General features: G+C 42.0%; 2 protein-coding genes across 3 annotated transcripts in view; one reads left to right on the plus strand and one right to left on the minus strand.

Annotated features, from left to right (window-relative positions):
• mtmr11 (myotubularin related protein 11) overlaps positions 1-20,147 on the plus strand; it is a 65,642-nt gene that overhangs the window by 16,313 nt on the left and 29,182 nt on the right. For both annotated transcript variants that reach the window (XM_062964734.1, XM_062964733.1), the window contains exons 2-10: positions 5,768-5,840; positions 9,074-9,204; positions 9,999-10,071; positions 13,810-13,952; positions 16,293-16,374; positions 16,463-16,619; positions 17,855-17,942; positions 19,035-19,123; positions 19,220-19,350. In XM_062964734.1, the coding sequence (XP_062820804.1) occupies positions 5,768-5,840; positions 9,074-9,204; positions 9,999-10,071; positions 13,810-13,952; positions 16,293-16,374; positions 16,463-16,619; positions 17,855-17,942; positions 19,035-19,123; positions 19,220-19,350 (967 nt within the window). The remainder of the gene's footprint in view (positions 1-5,767; positions 5,841-9,073; positions 9,205-9,998; positions 10,072-13,809; positions 13,953-16,292; positions 16,375-16,462; positions 16,620-17,854; positions 17,943-19,034; positions 19,124-19,219; positions 19,351-20,147) is intronic.
• Positions 197-5,152, minus strand: LOC134294260 (uncharacterized). The gene is made up of 2 exons (XM_062964735.1): positions 3,308-5,152; positions 197-574 (listed from the first exon to the last, which is right to left on the minus strand). The coding sequence occupies exons 1-2, from the start codon at positions 4,736-4,738 to the stop codon at positions 467-469; spliced, it is 1,539 nt and encodes a 512-aa protein (XP_062820805.1). The 5' UTR covers positions 4,739-5,152; the 3' UTR covers positions 197-466.

Genomic DNA, 20,147 nt, shown 5'->3' on the forward strand with positions numbered 1-20,147 from the left:
ATAATAATAATAATGGTTTGGAATGGGGATCAGTCCTTTGTGGGAAGGAATAATAATAATAATAATAATAATAATAATAATAATAATAATAATAATAATAATGGCTTGCTGTGAGTTTTCCGGGCTGTCTGGCCATGTTCCAGAAGCATTCTCTTGTCAGGCTTACTTCAAAGGACCAGTCTGAACGCAGATCAAAGACAGCTGCTCTCAAACACAATCTTTATTGAAGAATACATGACTTTGGAAAAGTCGAGAATGACCTAATGTTTACATACATCTAATTTTATCACTTCTGATGCAACGTAATATCACACGCAAATATCATCATCAAACCCCACCTTCTGGATCACATTTCCACCAAGGTTTCTATCCCCCCCACACTACAGCAATTATAATTGTTTATACTTTCACCCCTGAGTTCCCAGGCTCATTTTATCTTCTCCCGCCAGGTGCTCGCATGTTTATGTTATGAAGTCAGATTCAGGGCTTGGAAATTCAGCCCTGGGATCTGGCTGCATGACATGGCGCCCCCGTTTTCTTCGTCCTCCTCTTCGGTTCTTCTTTCACCATAGTCCTGAAACAAATCAAACAATAACTCTATGGGTCCATTTTGTCTCATGTTAGAGTATATTCGAAGGAACTGCCCAAGCGTTTGCTGAGTACGTTCTACCGCCCCGTTTGTCATGGGGTGAAAAGCAGAACTTAAACTCCTTTCTGCTCCTAGCATTTCCAAGAATTTTTCCCAAAATTTTGCTGTGAATTGTACTCCTCTGTCACTGACTACTCTACTTGGACATCCATGTAATTTGTAAATATGGTTTATGTACAATTCAGCTAGTTTCTCAGCCGATGGTAGCTTCGTCAGTGCTATAAAGTGGGCCTGTTTAGAAAACAGGTCTAATACTGTCCAAATATAACGATGTCCTTTGCTGACTGGCAGTTCTCCCACAAAGTCCATAGCTACACATTCCCAAGGCCTGGTAGGTTCCGCTACTGTCTGTAACAATCCCATAGGCTTCCCTCCTCCCGATTTATTTCTGGCACAATCATCACATTGGACAACATGATTCTTTATGTCCTTCCTCATTCCTGGCCACCAACAATGTTTTGCTATTGCCTTTGTTGTTTTGGTAATTCCTGTATGACCAGCGCTCTGGTTGTTGTGAAAACGATGCAGAATCTTAATCCTTAATATCGCTGGGATATACAGTTTCTTGTTTACAAACCAAAATCCCCCCTTCTGGTCCCCCTTTTCTGCGTTGGACGCGATCCATTGATCTCCTTTATAAGACTGTTTTAGTTCATTCCCCCAGTTATCTTCCCCGCCGAGTTCGACAAAAGCCGTGTCCTCCTTTTGGGTTTGTGCTCTTGTCCTGACAGCTAAGCCCCATTGTTTGTCAGAGAATATTGTCCCCTCCTTTGCTGTGGTTAGGCCTTCGTGTTGAGGCATGCGTGAAAGAGCATCTGCCAAGACATTCTGTTTCCCTTGAAAAAACTTTAATTGGAAATCGAATCTGCTGAAGTATTGCGCCCATCTGATTTGTTTGGGGGACAACTTTCTAGGAGACTTTAAATACTGGAGATTCTTATGGTCAGACCAAATTTCGAATGGGATTCCGCTTCCTTCGAGGAAGTGTCGCCAGCATTCTAAGGCTTTTAATATGGCTAATGCCTCTTTTTCCCATATTGGCCAACTTTTTTCAGTTTCGCTGAACTTCCGTGACAAATATCCACAGGGTTTTAAGTTCCCATTTTGATCCTTTTGCAATAGCACTGCCCCGTATGCACAGTCTGAGGCATCGCAATGGATTATGAAAGGGCTCCTGATATCAGGGTGTTTTAGGATGGGTCCTTCAGTGAAGCATTCTTTTAAGGTCTCGAATGCCTTTTGGCATTCTGGCGTCCAACTCAGTTTGGCGCCGGGAGCTTTCACTTTTGCTGTCTCCCCTTTCCCTTTTGTTTTTAAAAGTTCTGTAAGGGGTGCGGTTATTTGTGCAAAGCCTTTTATGAAGGGTCTGTAAAAATTTGCAAATCCCAGAAATGATTGTAATTGCCTCCTTGTTTGAGGCACTCCCCATTCTTTCACATCTGCTACTTTAGCTGGATCCATAGCTAACCCTTCTGGAGACATCCGATATCCCAGAAAGTCAATTTGAGTTTTATTAAATTCACATTTGGACAGTTTTGCGTACAGCTTTGCTTCTCTTAGTCTCTGCAAAACTTCCCGGACCAATTTTACGTGCTTTTCCTTATCTTCAGAAATGATCAAGATATCATCAAGGAATATGAACACCCCTCTGTACAATAACGGGTGTAGTATTTCATTTATAAGCTGCATAAAGCATCCGCTTCCATTTTTTAACCCGAAAGGCAAAATTTCGTATTCAAAATGGCCGAATGCGCAGGAAAATGCGGTTTTCCAAGTATCCTCCGGTTTGATCCTTAATTTATGATACGCTTCAATTAAATCCAGTTTAGTAAATATGCTCCCTTTCTTCAATACGGTAATTAAATCCTTGACTAAGGGCATAGGGTATTTATTGTCCTTGGTAATTGCGTTTAAATTTCGATAATCAATGCACAATCTTAGGGAATTGTCTTTCTTTCTCCTAAATAACACTGGAGCCCCGAGAGGAGAATTAGATGGCTTAATGAAGCCTCGAGCCAGGTTTTTATCAATGTATTTTCTCAATTCCTCCTTCTCCTGCACAGACATGGGATACACTTTTGGTTTTGGTAAGTCTGCTCCTGGGGTTATTTCAATCCCTACTTCTATATTTCTTTTGGGAGGCAATTTACTGGCCTCTTTCTGATTGAAAACATCCGCAAAGTCTCTGTATTCAGGTGGCAATAGCTGTGGGTCTATTTCCCCTGCTTCGTCTTCCTCGTCCTCCTCTTCTGCAATTTTGCTTATCTCCCATTGCATCTGCTGTTCTTTAAATGCTAAGCTTTTTCCTCTCCAATCTACTTCAGGATTTGCTTGTTCGAGCCATGGTATCCCCAATATTACATGGTATGTGGCAATAGGGGCTATCACAAAGGATATTCTTCCTTCCCATTTGCCTATTTTGCATGGAACTCCCCGTAATTCCTTTGTAGATACTTCCCCAGCAGCGACTGATCCATCTAGCTGCGAAAATGCAATTGGGGAGTCAAGTGCCATCTGCTGGCATTTCAGCGCTCCTGCTAATTCTGGGGTTATAATGTTCCTAGAACACCCGCAGTCTACAAACGCCTTGCAGGTGGCCCGATTTTCTAGCCCCGAGAGGCAAATTGGTACTACTATCATGCGTTTGTCCCGACTCACCAATCTTTCCGAAGATTCTGGGGCCTGCACCTCCTCCTCCGCACGCCTCCCGGTTGCTGGCTTGGGCTTTGGGGCTTTTGGCGGCTCCCCCTTCCGGGCCCAGCATTCCGCTGCTCGGTGGCCCGTCTTCCCACATACAAAGCATCCCGGTTTAGGTTTGTTGTCGTCTCCTCTGGAGGGAATCCCCGGCCTCCCTCCGGGTCTTTCTTGCTTCCTCGTTTCTCCTCGACCTCTCGCCACCGGTCTTTGCTGGCCGCTGCTGCTCCTGAAGCGCTTTACTTGGGCCAGGGTGGATTCGACGCGCCCCGCTAGTTGAATCCATCCCTGGAGCGTCTCGGGGTCGTCTCTGTGCGCGGCCCAGCTGAAAATCTCGGGGCGTAGTCCCTCTTTAAATAGTTCCACTTTGGTTACTTCAGACCACTCCGGTACCCTTTCCGCGAGGTGGAGGAATTCCTCTGCGTACTCGGGCACCGTTTTGTCCCTTTGTTTTATTCCTTTCAGCTGGTCTCGAGCCCTCAATTGCTCTAGCCGGTCTCTGAACCGGTTCTCCAGTGCGGCGAGGAAGCGGGGCACCGACCTCAGGCATGGGTCGCGTCTGGCATGCAATTGCACATACCAGCTGGCCGCTCCTCGCTTTAGTGTGTTGCCGATGGCTCGAACCCTGCTTGCTTCGGAGGGAAATGTGTGTGCGTTGTCTTCCATGTATCCTCTAATGCTAATTAGAAAAAAGTTCAGTTCCTCTGATTCCCCTCCGTATTCTAGTTTGAGATCTTCCCTTCTAGGCACCCATTCTGCAGCCCTTTGATGTTGTCTGGGCGGCATGGGGAAGGGTTGCATCAGGTTTCCTCGGGCGGCTCCTTGGAACACGCCGCGCCCCACTCCGGTGGTCATTCTGCGCGGCTCCTGGAAGTCTGCCGCCGCTGTCGGCTCTTCCGCCCATCCGCATACTGGCCTAGCTGTAGCCCCCTCATCTCGCCTTTCCTCGTCGTACGGCACATCCTCCTCCTCTTCCTGGACCCCCCGCTCCTCTCCGCCTTCGTCTGCGAATCCACTGGACCCGATCCCTGGCCCCAGTGGCCTTTCCACCCCGACGCCCATTCTGGGGGTTGGGAGCTCTGTTGGAGACGGCGGCCTCAGGGTCCCCAGGGCTCGCTGACGCTCCACTTCTCGCGCCATTCTGTCCCGGAACTGCAGCTCCTGCCAGTATTCCTCATCTCCCTCGTCCCTTGCCGCCACGGGGCTCTGCGTTGACGCCCGCTGGCCCCTCTGGCTCCAATCTCCTTCTTTGCTTGGTTCTCTCTCGGCGCCATATCGGCTGGCCTCCTTCTGGAGATTCTCTTCCAATAATGGCACCAATCTCTCCACGGTTTCCGATAGCCTGGATAAATTAGTTTCCAGGATGGATAACCGCAGGGCCACGGTCTCCGGCATACTTCCTCCAGATCCCCAACTGGTTTCTGCAGCCGATTCTCGACTTTAATGTCAGGCTTACTTCAAAGGACCAGTCTGAACGCAGATCAAAGACAGCTGCTCTCAAACACAATCTTTATTGAAGAATACATGACTTTGGAAAAGTCGAGAATGACCTAATGTTTACATACATCTAATTTTATCACTTCTGATGCAACGTAATATCACACGCAAATATCATCATCAAACCCCACCTTCTGGATCACATTTCCACCAAGGTTTCTATCCCCCCCACACTACAGCAATTATAATTGTTTATACTTTCACCCCTGAGTTCCCAGGCTCATTTTATCTTCTCCCGCCAGGTGCTCGCATGTTTATGTTATGAAGTCAGATTCAGGGCTTGGAAATTCAGCCCTGGGATCTGGCTGCATGACATTCTCTCCTGACGTTTTGCCCACATCTGTGGCAGGAATTCTAAGAGGTTGTGTGATCTGTTGGAAACCAGGCAAGTGGGGTTGATATATCTGTGGAATGATGTCCAGGGTGGGAGAAAGCGTGAATGTTGCCATTGGCCAGCTTGATTAGCATTGAATAGCCTTGCAGCATCAAAGCCTGGCTGCTTCCTGTCTGGGGGAATCCTTTGTTGGGAGGTGTTAGCTGGTTAGTTGTTTCCTGTCTGGAATTCCCCTGTTTTCTGAGTGTTGTTCTTTCTTTACTATCCTGATTTTAGAGTTTTTAAATAGCCAGATTTTGTTCATGTTCATTGTTTTTTCTCCTTTCTATTGAAATTGTCCACATGCTTTTTAATTTTCATGGTCCCGCCTCCTCCTTTGCATCCATAATAGACTTATGATGATGATAATAATAATAATAATAATAATAATAATAATAATAATAATAATAATAATGAAAATAATGATGGCTCCTATCAGCTTGCTGACTCCTTTTTGTCCCATGAGAGCCTCCAATAAATCTTGCCTTCTTGGGACGAAGGTCTATCTCACTTGGGACTTTGCTTTCTATTTTCTTTTTTTCTCTCTTTTGCAGCAACAAAGTCCAAAGTCTTCCAACATGAGCGGAAAGAAGAACCGGAACGAATATGCGCTCCAATGCATCCCAGGTAGTCAACTATGCAGGAATTCTGTGCATATTCTTGGTTTCCATTTGCGTTTATCTCTCCGCTTCAAATATTTTCAATACAGTATTTATTATTTTATTTACCGTAGTTTTCAATTGCCTCCTTTTAATGGATAAATCAATATAATACGAAAATAAAAATAATATTAAATAAATATAGTAAGGGTACTCCTCTGACGTTAAGTCCAGTCGTGACTGCATGGAACACCGTTATCTTCCCGCCGGAACAGTACCTATTGATATACTCACATTTGCAGGTTGGCAGGAGCTGGGGCTAACGGCAGAAGCTCACCCCGCTCCCCGGATTTGAACCGGCGACCTTTCGGTCAGCAAGTTCAGCAGCTCAGCGCTTTAACCCGCTGTGCCTTAAATGAATATAATAAATATAATACTAAATAAATGAACATAATAAACATTGACATATAAATATAATATTACATAAATATAATAACTACTGTATTTAAATATAATATTGATTGGGAAATGGCTTGACATACTAGTATGGGTGCATATTCTTGCATGCCATTGCATTTTTCTCTCCGTCCCAAATATTTTTTGATAATAATAATAATAACAATTATTATTATTATTATTATTATTATTATTATTATTATTATTATTATTATGTTTATTTGTGTCTCAAATGTCATAAATATAATAAATATAATATGCAAACATATTAAACAATTAAATATTATGTAAATCTAAATATAATAAATATGATAAATATAATGTTGAGTGTGGAATGGATTGGCCATCCAGTCCAAGGCTCTTCTGCCAGAACAAGACACCATCAAAGCCCTCCCAACATATTTTTTTATTATTATTATTATTATTATTATTATAATATTTATGTCTCAATTTTCTCTATGAAAATATAGTAAACAATTAAATATTAGAGAAACATAATAAATATGGTCAATATAGTGTTGATTGTGGAATGGATTGGCCATCCAGTCCAAGGCTCTTCTGCCAGAACAAGACACCATCAAAGCCCTCCCAACAGATGGCCATCCATCCTCTGCTTGAAAATATAAATATAATACTAAATAAATATAATAAACTTTGAAATAAAATATAAATATATTACATAAATATAATAACCATTTAAATATAAATATAATATTGATTGGAAAATGGCTTGGCATGCTAGGATGGGTGCACATTCTTGAGTTCCATTTGCATTTTTCACTTTGTCCCAAATATTATTATTATTATTATTATTATTATTATTATTATTATTGTATGACACAGCAAACAAGATAGATATGCTGGATTTCGTATCACAAAATCACAAGTCGAACACTTCCCAAGTGTCTAGGACTGTGTGATGTATATTATTATTATTATTATTATTATTATTATTATTATTACAGTAGAGTCTCACTTATCCAAGCTTCTGGATTATCCAAGCCATTTTTGTAGTCAATGTTTTCAATATATAGTGATATTTTGGTGCTAAATTCCTAAATACAGTAATTACAACATAACATTGCTGCATATTGAACTACTTTTTCTGTCAAATTTGTTGTATAAAATGATGTTTTGGTGCTTAATTTGTAAAATCATAACCTAATTTGATGTTTAATAGGCTTTTCCTTAATCCCTTCTTATTATCCAAGATATTCGCTTATCCACTTATGTTGTATAAGTGGGACTCTACTGTAATAATAATAAATAAATAAATACAGGAAAATAATACATGTAATATTAAATAGAGTAAAATAATATATGCAATAATAATAAGATCAGAGTGAAATAATAAATATATTAATAATAAAAATAGAGTAAAATAAATGTAATAGTAGCAACAATAATAGAGAAAAATAATAAATGTAATAATACCAATAATAATAGAGAAAAATAATAAATGTACCATATATACTTGAGTATAAGCCGACCTGAATATAAGCCAACCAGGACCCTCACCTGAGTATAACCCGAGGGGGGCTTTTCAGTGCTAAAAAAAAGGCTGAAAAACTAGGCTTATACTCGAGTATATACAGTATTACAGTAGAGTCTCACTTATCCAACATAAACGGACCGGCAGAACATTGGATAAGCGAATATGTTGGATAATAAGGAGGGATTAAGGAAAAGCCTATTAAACATCAAATTAGATTATGATTTTACAAATTAAGCACCAAAACATCATGTAATACCACTACAGAAAAAAGTAGTTCAATACACAGTAATGCTATGTAGAAATTACTGTATTTATGAACTTGGCATCAAAATATCATGATGTATTGAAAACATTGACTACAAAAAAGCGATGGATAATCCAGAACGTTGGATAAGCAAGGTTTGGATAAGTGAGACTCTACTGTATTATTATTATTATTATATTGTACGACACAGAAAACAAGATAGATATGCTGGATTTCGTATCACAAAATCACAAGTTGAACACTTCCCAAGTGTCTAGGACTGTGTGATTTATTATTATTATTATTATTATTATTATTATTATTATTATTATTATTATTATTATTAGTACAGGTAGTAGTATATTTATTTATGTCTCAATTGTCTCTATGCAAACATATTAAACAATTAAATACAGTAGAGTCTCACTTATCCAACACTCGCTTATCCAACGTTCTGGATTATCCAACACATTTTTGTAGTCAATGTTTTCAATATATCGTGATATTTTGGTGCTAAATTCGTAAATACAGTAATTACTACATAGCATTACTGCGTATAGAACTACTTTTTCTGCCAAATTTGTTGTCTAACATGATGTTTTGGTGCTTCATTTGTAAAATCATAACCTAATTTGATGTTTAATAGGCTTTTCCTTAATGCCTCCTTATTATCCAACATATTCGCTTAGCCAACATTCTGCCAGCCCGTTTATGTTGGATAAGTGAGACTCTACTGTATTATGTAAATCTAAATATAATAAATATCATAAATATAATGTTGATTGTGGAATGGATTGGCCATTCAGTCCAAGGCTCTTCTGCCAGAACAAGACACCATTAAAGCCCTCCCAACAGATGGTCATCCATCCTCTGCTTCAAAACCTCCATTGCACTCTTGGTTTAGTTGGAAGGACAGCCAAAATGTTGCGGGTTCTGTCCAAAAGTCAATAAGCTGCAAGAATGGGGCTCGGCGCTTTCAAAGTTCGGATTAAAACCCGTAGCGGGTTCATTCTTGTTTGTCGGGTGCTCCGTTGTGAACTAATAGCGGGTTCCTTATGAATGGCAGGCGAATACATCCAGGAAGAGGCTTCCAACGTCCGCAAAAGCGTCGCTTCCGGAGACGGGAACATCCCAGGGACCCTTTACTGCACCAACTTCAGGGTGGCCTTCCTTCCAGACGTGGTTTCAGACAACGAGGTGCGTTTGCCTGGGGCGAGAAAACATAAAAGTTAAAATACGTATGTATGTATCCATCCATCCATCTATGTTCATGGGGCTTCTCTGTGCCAAGTTTGGTCCCGGTCCATTCTCAGTGGAGGTCACAGTTTCTCTGGATGTAGGTGAACTATAACTCCCAAAATTAAGGTTCATTCCCACTAAGCCCTGAAGTATATTCAGTCGGTCATGGAGCTTCTCTGTGCCAAGTTTGGTCCCGGTCCATTGTCGGTAGGAGTCACAGTATCTCTGGATGTAGGTGAACTACAACTCGCAAAACCTAGGTCCATTCCCACAACCCCCTGCAGTATGTTCACTTGGTCATGGGGCTTCTCTGTGCCAAGTTTGGTCCCGGTCCATTGTCAGTAGGAGTCACCGGATGCAGGTGAACTACAACTCCCAAAGCCAAGGTCCATTCCCAGTTTCTCTGGATCCCCATTTTCCCAGTATGTTCTGTTAGTCATGGGAGGCCTGTGTGCCAATTTTGGTCCAAGTCTGTCATTCGTGGGAGTCACAGTGGTCTCTGGAAGTGAGCGAAGGTACTGCAAGTCCCATCATCCAGGCCAAGTTTGGTCCTGATCCATCGCGGGTTGGGCTCACAGTGCTCTCTGGATGTAGGTCAACTACATGGTGAATTCTTCTTAAACCTCTTGTTCAGTTGCTGATCAATTCCTCTGTTTGCTGTGCCGTAGGAAAGGGTAGGAAAGGGTTATGGGAGAGGCAGTGGGCGGGGTTATGCAAATTATGTCAGTCGTGTGTTTTCTTTCCTCTTCCAGGACGGCTCCTCTCCTCCTTTCATGCACAGCGACTACGATGTGGCTCTCTCCTGCATCGGGCGGCTGGTGGCAGGTCAGAAAGGACCTTTTTCGTCCCAGGTTTTGGCCATGGTCAATATGTCAGTCTAGACACAATCTCCATCAAAGCCTTCCCGACAGATGGCCACCCAGCCTCATTGAATCATAGAATCCACAATCTCCATCAAAGCCTTCCTGACCCAGCCTCATTAAATCATAGAATCCTAGAATTAGAAAAAGACCCCTAAAGACCATCCAGCCCAACCCTGTCCTGTCATAAGGGAAGGCACCATCAAAGCCCTCCCTACAGATGGCCATCCAGCCTCATTGAATCCTATTAGCCTAGAGTTGGGACCCCTAAAGGCCATCCAGTCCAACTCCATGCCATAAGGGAAGGCATCATCAAAGCCTTCCCGACAGATGGCCATCCAGCCTCATTGAGTCATAGAATCCTAGTTGGAAGGCCATCTGGTCCAACCCTATTCTTCCATAAGAGAAGTCACCATCAAAGCCCTCCCAACAGATAGCCTCCCAGCCTCATTGAATCCTATCGCTCTAGAGTTGGGAAAGAGACCCCTAAAGACCATCCAATCCAACCCTATTCTGTCATATGGGATGGCACCACTAAACCCCTCCTGACAGATGGCCATCCAGCCTCATTGAGTCATAGAATCCTAGTTGGAAGGCCATCCAGTCCAACCCTATTCTTCCATAAGAGAAGTCACCATGAAAGCCCTCCCAACAGATAGCCTCCCAGCCTCATTGAATCCTATCGGTCTAGGTTGGGAAAGAGACCCCTAAAGACCATCCAATCCAACCCTATTCTGTCATATGGGATGGCACCACTAAACCCCTCCTGACAGATGGCCAACCAGCCTCATTGAATCATAGAATCCTAAAGTGGGTAGGGCGAAAGAGCCCTAGAGGGCATCCAGTCCAACCCCATTTTGCCATAAAGGCACCCTCAAAGCCCTCCCAACAGATGGCCATGCAGCCTTATTGAATCACAGAATCCTAGTTGGAAGGCCATCCAGTCCAACCCTATTCCTCCATAAGAGAAGGCACCATCAAAGCTCTCCCGACAGATGGCCATCCAGCCTCACTGAATCATAGAATCCCAGTTGGAAGGCTACCTAGGCGAATCCCATTTTGCCATAAAGGCACCATCAAAGCTCTCCGACAGATGGCCATCCAGCCTCATTGAATCATAGAATCCCAGTTGGAAGGCTATCTAGGCGAATCCCATTTTGCCATAAAGGCACCATCAAAGCCCTCCCAACAGATATCCATCCAGTCTCATTGAATCATAGAATCCCAGTTGAAAGGCTATCCAGGCCAACCCCATTTTGCCATAAAGGCACCATCAAAGCCTTCCCGACAGATGACCAACCAGCCTCATTGAATTATAGAATCCTAGTTGGAAGGCCATCCAGTCCAAACCCATTTTACCATGAAGGCACCATCAAAGCCCTCCCGACAGATGACCAACCAGCCTCACTGAATAATAGAATCCTAGTTGGAAGGCCATCCAGTCCAACCCTATTTTGCCATATAGGCACCATCAAAGCCCTCCCGACAGATGTCCATCCAGTCTCATTGAATCATAGAATCCTAGTTGGAAGGCTATCCAGTCCAACCCCATTTTGCCATAAAGGCACCCTCAAAGCCCTCCCAACAGATGGCCATCCAGCCTCATTGAATCATAGAATGCTAGAGTTGGGAAAGAGACCCCTAAAGGCCATCCAGTCCAACCCTGGAAGTTGTAGTTTTCCCAAGGCCTTTCTCTCTTCTCAGCCAACGGGTTCTGGTGCCTCACTAAACTACAAATCCCATTATTCCGTTGAGCCACGACAGCTAAAGTATATAGAGGCACCCAAAAATATTCTTGCCAAGGCTCGGGACTGCAAATCCCAGCATCCCCTAGTCTAGTATCTAGTATTTAGTACTGCAAATCCCAGCATCCCCTAGTCTAGTATCTAGTATTTAGTACTGCAAATCCCAGCATCCCCTAGTCTAGTATCTAGTATTTAGTACTGCAAATCCCAGCATCCCCTAGTCTAGTATCTAGTATTTAGTACTGCAAATCCCAGCATCCCCTAGTCTAGTATCTAGTATTTAGTACTGCAAATCCCAGCATCCCCTAGTATAGTATCTAGTATTTAGTACTGCAAATCCCAGTATCCCCTAGTCTAGTATCTAGTATTTATTACTGCAAATCCCAGCATCCCCTAGTCTAGTATCTAGTATTTAGTACTGCAAATCCCAGCATCCCCTAGTCTAGTATCTAGTATTTAGTACTGCAAATCCCAGCATCCCCTAGTCTAGTATCTAGTATTTAGTACTGCAAATCCCAGCATCCCCTAGTCTAGTATCTAGTATTTAGTACTGCAAATCCCAGCATCCCCTAGTCTAGTATCTAGTATTTATTACTGCAAATCCCAGCATCCCCTAGTCTAGTATCTAGTATTTATTACTGCAAATCCCAGCATCCCCTAGTCTAGTATCTAGTATTTAGTACTGCAAATCCCAGCATCCCCTAGTCTATTATCTAGTATTTAGTACTGCAAATCCCAGTATCCCCTAGTCTAGTATCTAGTATTTAGTACTGCAAATCCCAGCATCCCCTAGTCTAGTATCTAGTATTTATTACTACAAATCCCAGCATCCCCTAGTCTAGTATCTAGTATTTAGTACTGCAAATCCCAGCATCCCCTAGCCTAGTATCTAGTATTTATTACTACAAATCCCAGCATCCCCTAGTGTAATATCTAGTATTTATTACTGCAAATCCCAGCATCCCCTAGTGTAATATCTAGTATTTATTACTGCAAATACCAGCATCCCCTAGTCTAGTATCTAGTATTTATTACTGCAAATCCCAGCATCCCCTAGTCTAGTATCTAGTATTTATTACTGCAAATCCCAGCATCCCCTAGTCTAGTATTTAGTATTTATTACTGCAAATCCCAGCATCCCCTAGTCTAGTATCTAGTATTTATTACTGCAAATCCCAGCATCCCCTAGTCTAGTATCTAGTATTTATTACTGCAAATCCCAGCATCCCCTAGTCTAGTATCTAGTATTCATTACTGCAAATCCCAGCATCCCCTAGTCTAGTATCTACTATTTACTACTGCAAATCCCAGCATCCCCTAGTCTAGTATCTAGTATTTATTACTGCAAATCCCAGCATCCCCTAGTCTAGTATCTAGTATTCATTACTGCAAATCCCAGCATCCCCTAGTCTAGTATCTACTATTTACTACTGCAAATCCCAGCATCCCCTAGTCTAGTATCTAGTATTTATTACTGCAAATCCCAGCATCCCCTAGTGTAATATCTAGTATTTATTACTACAAATCCCAGCATCCCCTAGTGTAATATCTAGTATTTATTACTGCAAATCCCAGCATCCCCTAGTCTAGTATCTAGTATTTATTACTGCAAATCCCAGCATCCCCTAGTCTAGTATTTAGTACTGCAAATCCCAGCATCCCCTAGTCTAGTATTTAGTACTGCAAATCCCAGCATCCCCTAGCCTAGTATCTAGTATTTATTACTGCAAATCCCAGCATCCCCTAGGCTAGTATCGGCAAACCCTTGGGACTTGGTGACTTTCTTGTTAATGGAATAATGCAAGCGACTTTTCGGCTTGCAGCGATGGAAGTCAGCTGAGAACAAAGGAGGAAGGAAAACCGGGACTTTGCATAAGTGGGAATGGAGAGGATTCCTTATGGGATTTCCCCAATTCTTGCCAATGGGATCCCATGGTCTTGTCCCGATCTTTCTCCAGTGAACAGCTTCACAAAGGCCAAGGTCTTGACCGGCACCTCGACCCTGAAGTTCATCCCTGAGGAGCTGGTCATCTATTGCCGGGATTTCCGGGTCCTGCACTTCCATTTCCACGAAAGCGGCTTGGAACCACAAGCCTTCCGGGTGAGTCCTTGTGTGGCTTTATTATGATGGGATTTAAAATACCATAGTTACCTGTTGTTGTTGTTGTTGGTATTGTTGTTGAAGTTGTCTTTATTTATTTTTAATTTAATTTTATTATTATACTAGCTTGTGTACCCGGCATTTCCCGGGTTATTTGAAAAAGTCATTTTTAATTGTACGAAATGCATCAGGTTGTGGGTGAACTACAACTCACATCATGCCAGGTTAACCTGCGCATTCATGGTTTTCCAGGGAGACTCATTGTCCCCTCTGCTTTTCATTATTGCCACGATCCCTCTGTCAACAATCTTACAAAAAACAAATCCCGGCTATCAAACATCTAAGAAATCTCACAAAATTTCACATTTGATGAACATGGATGACCTGAAGCTGTATGGGAAAACGGAAACTGAAATCCAGTCTCTGACTAACACTGTCCGAATTTTTAGCACTGATACCAGCATGTACTTTGGCTTGGACAAATGTTTGACAGTGGCATTGAAGAAGGGAAAAATCATGGAAAGTGAGGGCATAAATATGCCCAATGGCCAAACAATAAAGTGTCACCAGCCAGAGGCCTATAAATATCTGGGCATATTACAGCTGTATAACATAAAGCATGAACATGTGAAAACTGTGGTCAGCAAAGATTACACACAAAGGGTCAGAAAAATCCTCAAAAAGCAAGCTCAATGGAGGCAACACCATCGAGGCCATAAACACCTGGGCCATACCTGTCATAAGATATACTGCTGGCATTATAAACTGGACACAGATGGAACTGGACAATTTGGACAGAAAAACAAGAAAACTCATGACCATTCATCATTCACTGCACCCTCGCAGTGATGTTGACCGGCTATATCTGCCTAGAAGATCAGGGGGCAGAGGACTCTTACAAGTAAAACAAGCAGTCAAAGAAGAAGAACATGCCCTGGCAGAAGATGGAAAGCAAAGTGAAGAACCTGCTTTGATTGAAGTCAAATATCAGAAACTCCTCAAAGCACAGCAGACAAAAAACCAGTACAAGAAAACCGCACTACAAACTAGAGCTGACAGCTGGCACAACAAAACATTGCATGGAAAGTTCCTTGACAAAATTGAAGGAAAAGCTGATAAGGAGAAGACTCACGAATGGGACCCTGAAGAAGGAGTCAGAAGGCCCGATCCTTGCAGCCCAGGAGCAAGACATCAGGACAAAGGCAATTCAGGCCAAGATCGAAAAATCAGCTGATGACCCAAAATGCAGACTATGCAAGGAAACTGACGAAACCAGTGATCATATCCTCAGCTGCTGTAAGAAAATTGCACAGACAGACTACAAACAGAGGCACAACTATGTGGCCCAAATGATTCATTGGAACTTATGCCTCAAGTACCACCTCCCAGTAGCAAAGAACTGGTGGGATCACAAACGTGCAAAAGTATTGGAGAATTAACATGCAAAGATACTGTGGGACTTCCGAATCCAGACTGACAAAGTTCTGGAACACAAAACACCAGACATCACAGTCGTGGAAAAGAAAAAGGTTTGGATCATTGATGTTGCCATCCCAGGTGACAGTCGCATTGATGAAAAACAACAGGAAAAACTCAGCCGCTCTCAGGACCTCAAGATTGAACTTCAAAGAGTCTGGCAGAAACCAGTGCGGGTGGTCCCAGTGGTGATGGGCACACTGGGTGCCGTGCCAAAAGATCTCAGCCGGCATTTGGAAACAATAGACATTGACAAAATCACGATCTGCCAACTGCAAAAGGCCACCCTACTGGGATCTGCATGCATCATCCGAAAATACATCACACAGTCCTAGACACTTGGGAAGTGTTCGACTTGTGATTTTGTGATACGAAATCCAGCATGTCTATCTTGTTTGCTGTGTAATAATAATAATAATAATAATAATAATAATAATAATAATAAAGTGTTCGACTTGTGATTTTGTGATACGAAATCCAGCATATCTATCTTGTTTGCTGTGTCATAATAATAATAATAATAGTAATGACTGTGAGGGAGAGTCATTTGTTGGGAGGTGTTAGCTGGCTTTGATTGTTTCCTGTCTGGAATATGTCTAGCAGTGCTGAGCCACGCGTTGAAGCCCCGCCCACCTGGCTGACATCACCAAGTTTCCTGGGGGGCCCCTCTGCGCATGCGTAGTTTGTAATTTTTCGTTTTGGGGGTTTTCTGTAATTTGGACCTAATTTTATAGGGTTTTTTTATGGAAAGACATAGATTGGATGACTATGTGTTTGGGCCAAATTTGGTGTGATTTGGTCCAGTGGTTTTGTTGTTTACTCCATGGGAATTACACACATTGCATCCTTTCCCTTGCATTGCAGGTGACCATGGCCATTGCCCAAGCCCAGGAGTGCGGCCACCGGGACAGCAGCGGTTGCGAAAACGTGGCTCTGAAAAATCTGGGTGAGCCACAGTATCGGGGTAGAGTGGCCGGAAGGGAGGGTCGTTGTTGGTTCTTTGCCATCTAAGTCCGATCTGCTTCTGGGTCTAGAGAACAGCCGGCAGCGGAGGGAAGAGGAAGAGGCCGAGGAAGGCTCCGGCACGTTGCTTTTCGAGACTCTTTCGGACTGGGAGAAGGAGCTGCAGCGCATGGGAGCGGACGGGTGGAGGGTCAGCCCCGCCAATGAACGCTTCGATATGTCGACCAGGTAGGAAAGTGGGAAAGTGGGATAGACATTTATAAAATAATAATAACATATTTTTAAATAATAATACCATAATTATATAATAATACTAATGCTATAATTATCTGTATATATAAAAAATGTTCTGACCATTTCTGCCTTAAAGTAAACAGTGAAACTAAACACCCAAAACCCACGAAACTTGGCCACAAAAGACATGGTCATCCCCACTGTGTTTAGACATCAAAAAAACAAGAAAAATAAAGTCCTAATTAGAGGGAGAGGAATAATTGTTTTTCCCCCCATTGCTGCCAGTTAGAAGGCTAAGCTCCGCCCACTTTGTCTCCTAGCAACCCACTCAGCCATTTAATGGCGCCCAGGGCCGCTTCAATCAGGCCTCTTCCACATCTATATATATAAAAGAGTGATGGAATCCCAGTGATGGACAAAACTACAGGCCCTCCAACCTCAAAATTTGACAACACAACCCATCATCCACACCTATAGGTTGATACAACAAAAATAAAACAAAAATGAAGTCCTAATTAGAGGGAGAGGAATTATTTTTTTTATCCAATTGCTGCCAGTTAGAAGGCTACGCTCTGCCCACTTGGTCTCCTACCAACCCACTCAGCCCAGGGGACAGGCACAGTTAGGCCTCACTTAGGCCCCTTCCACAGATTATCAGATTTTAACTGGATTATATGGCAGTGTAGACTCAAGGCCCTTCCACACTGCTATATAACCCATTTATAATATATAGGATTATTTATATTATCTGCTTTGAACTGGATTATCTTGACTCCACACTGCCATATAATCCACTTCAGTGTGCATTTTATACAGCTGTGTAGAAGGGGCCTCATATAATCCAGTTCTAAACAGATAATATAAGATTATAAATATACACTTATCCAAGGTTCTGTATTATCCAACATACTCTGCCTTTTAGTAGTCATTCTTTTTGTAGTAAATGTTGCAATGTTTTCATGCTAAATTCGTAAATACAGTAATTACTACATAACATTACTGTGTATTGAACTGCTTTTTCTGTCATGATGTTTTGGTGCTTAATTTGTAAAATCATAATGTAATTTTATGTTTAATAGGCTTTTTTCTTAATCCCTCATTATCCAGGATTTTTGCTTATCCAAGGTTCTGCCGGCCCATTTATAAGTGAGACTCTACTGTATAATAATATTATTACTAATATATAATAATAATAATAAGCCTTGAACTCACCTCTTTCCTCTCTTTAGCCTTCCGAAATATCTCTGGGTCCCCGGCCGGTTCTTGGACAACGAACTCAAGAGGACTTTTGTGCATTTCAACGAACGGCGCATTCCGGTGAGAGGATGGGATTTGTAGTCCTGGATCCAGACATGACATCTCAGGCGTGAAGTACAAACATAACTACAAATCCCATTGATGATGCAGGTTTCCTATTTCTGTTTGGGAATGAAAGAGGGTGAGGATGGATGACCTCAGGGGTGCCCATTTGGTAAAGAAAGGCACAGAGAGGAGAAAGCACTGGGATTTGTAAACAAAAGAACTTGAAAGAACTTCTGATAAAACATTCCATTCACACTGCCTGGCACATAATAATATTAAAATTATTAGTAAATAATAATAATAATAATAATAATAGGATATCAACATTTAGATTTGTAAGCAAAGCTGAGATTTGCAAGCAAAGGAGTCAAAATTTTGTAATAATAATAATAATAGGAATAATAATAGTATCAACAATATCGACATTAAGATTTGTAAGCAAAGCTGAGATTTGCAAGCAAAGGAGTCGAAATTTTGTAATAATATTATTAATAATAGGAGTAATATCAACAATATCAACATTAAGATTTGTAAGCAAAGCTGAGATTTGCAAGCAAAGGAGTTGAAATTTTGTAATAATATTAATAATAATAGGAATAATAATAGTATCAACAATATCAACATTAAGATTTGTAAGCAAAACTGAGATTTGCAAGCAAAGGAGTTGAAATTTTGTAATAATATTATTAATAATAGGAGTAATAATAGTATCAACAATATCAACATTAAGATTTGTAAGCAAAGGAGTTGAAATTTTGTAATAATATTAATAATAATAGGAGTAATAATAGTCTCAACAATATCAACATTAAGATTTGTAAACAAAGCTGAGATTTGTAAGCAAAGGAGTCGAAATTTTGTAATATTAATAATAATAGGAGTAATAATAGTATCAACAATATCAACATTAAGATTTTTAAGCAAAACTGAGATTTGCAAGCAAAGGAGTCGAAATTTTGTAATAATATTAAGAATAATAGGAGTAATAATAGTATCAACAATATCAACATTAAGATTTGTAAGCAAAGGAGTCGAAATTTTGCAAGATCTTTCACTACAGGGTTCAAGTGATCTCAACCTTAAGCCGTCCGCTTTGTCCATGCTCAGAGGCTGTGTTGGCGACACCCGTCGGGCAGCAGTCTCCTCCGGTCGGCCAGCTTCCACCCGGATTCGGATCCGGAAAAAGAGGACATGAGGTACGGCTTTCTCTTTCTCGGTGGAAGTTGCTGCTGTCGATTTGCACTGAACACAACTGGATCCTCAGCCCACTTTTGCCGCCTCTGTCTCTGCAGATCGGTGGAGAGGCTGATGCTGGCGGGCCATTCCCAATGCATCGTTGTCGACGTGGCCTCTGATCTCCCCAACTTGCCCGAAATCCAACAGTCCTATGCCCGGCTTTGGACCCTTTGCCTTGGCCTTGCAGGTGAGCGCCGGTCCATTTGGCTAGCATCTGTCGGGAGGGCTTTGGTTGTGCCTTTCCTGCCGGGCAGAATGGGGTTGGACTGGATGGCCCTTGGGGTCTCTCTCAACTCTATTATTATTATTATTAAGCAGAGGTTGGATGGCCATCTCTTGGCAGGGCTTTGATTGTGCCTTTCCTACCTGGTACAAGTATTATAATATTATTATTACTACTAAGCAGAGGCTGGATGGCCATCCGACAGGAGGGCTTTGATTGTGCCTTTCCTGCCTGGCAGAAGTATTATATTATTATTAAGCAGAGGCTGGATGACCATCTGTCTGGAGGGCTTTGATTGTGCCTTTCCTGCCTGGTAGAAGTATTATATTATTATTAAGCAGAGGCTGGATGACCATCTGTCTGGAGGGCTTTGATTGTGCCTTTCCTGCCTGGCAGAAGTATTATATTATTATTAAGCAGAGGCTGGATGACCATCTGTCTGGAGGGCTTTGATTGTGCCTTTCCTGCCTGGCAGAAGTATTATATTATTATTAAGCAGAGGCTGGATGACCATCTGTCTGGAGGGCTTTGATTGTGCCTTTCCTGCCTGGTAGAAGTATTATATTATTATTAAGCAGAGGCTGGATGACCATCTGTCTGGAGGGCTTTGATTGTGCCTTTCCTGCCTGGCAGAAGAATTATATTATTATTAAGCAGAGGCTGGATGACCATCTATCTGGAGGGCTTTGATTGTGCCTTTCCTGCCTGGTAGAAGTATTATTATTAAGCAGAGGCTGGATGACCATCTGTCTGGAGGGCTT

Source organism: Anolis carolinensis, unplaced genomic scaffold, assembly GCF_035594765.1.
Source record: "Anolis carolinensis isolate JA03-04 unplaced genomic scaffold, rAnoCar3.1.pri scaffold_14, whole genome shotgun sequence".
Taxonomy (NCBI): domain Eukaryota; kingdom Metazoa; phylum Chordata; class Lepidosauria; order Squamata; family Dactyloidae; genus Anolis; species Anolis carolinensis.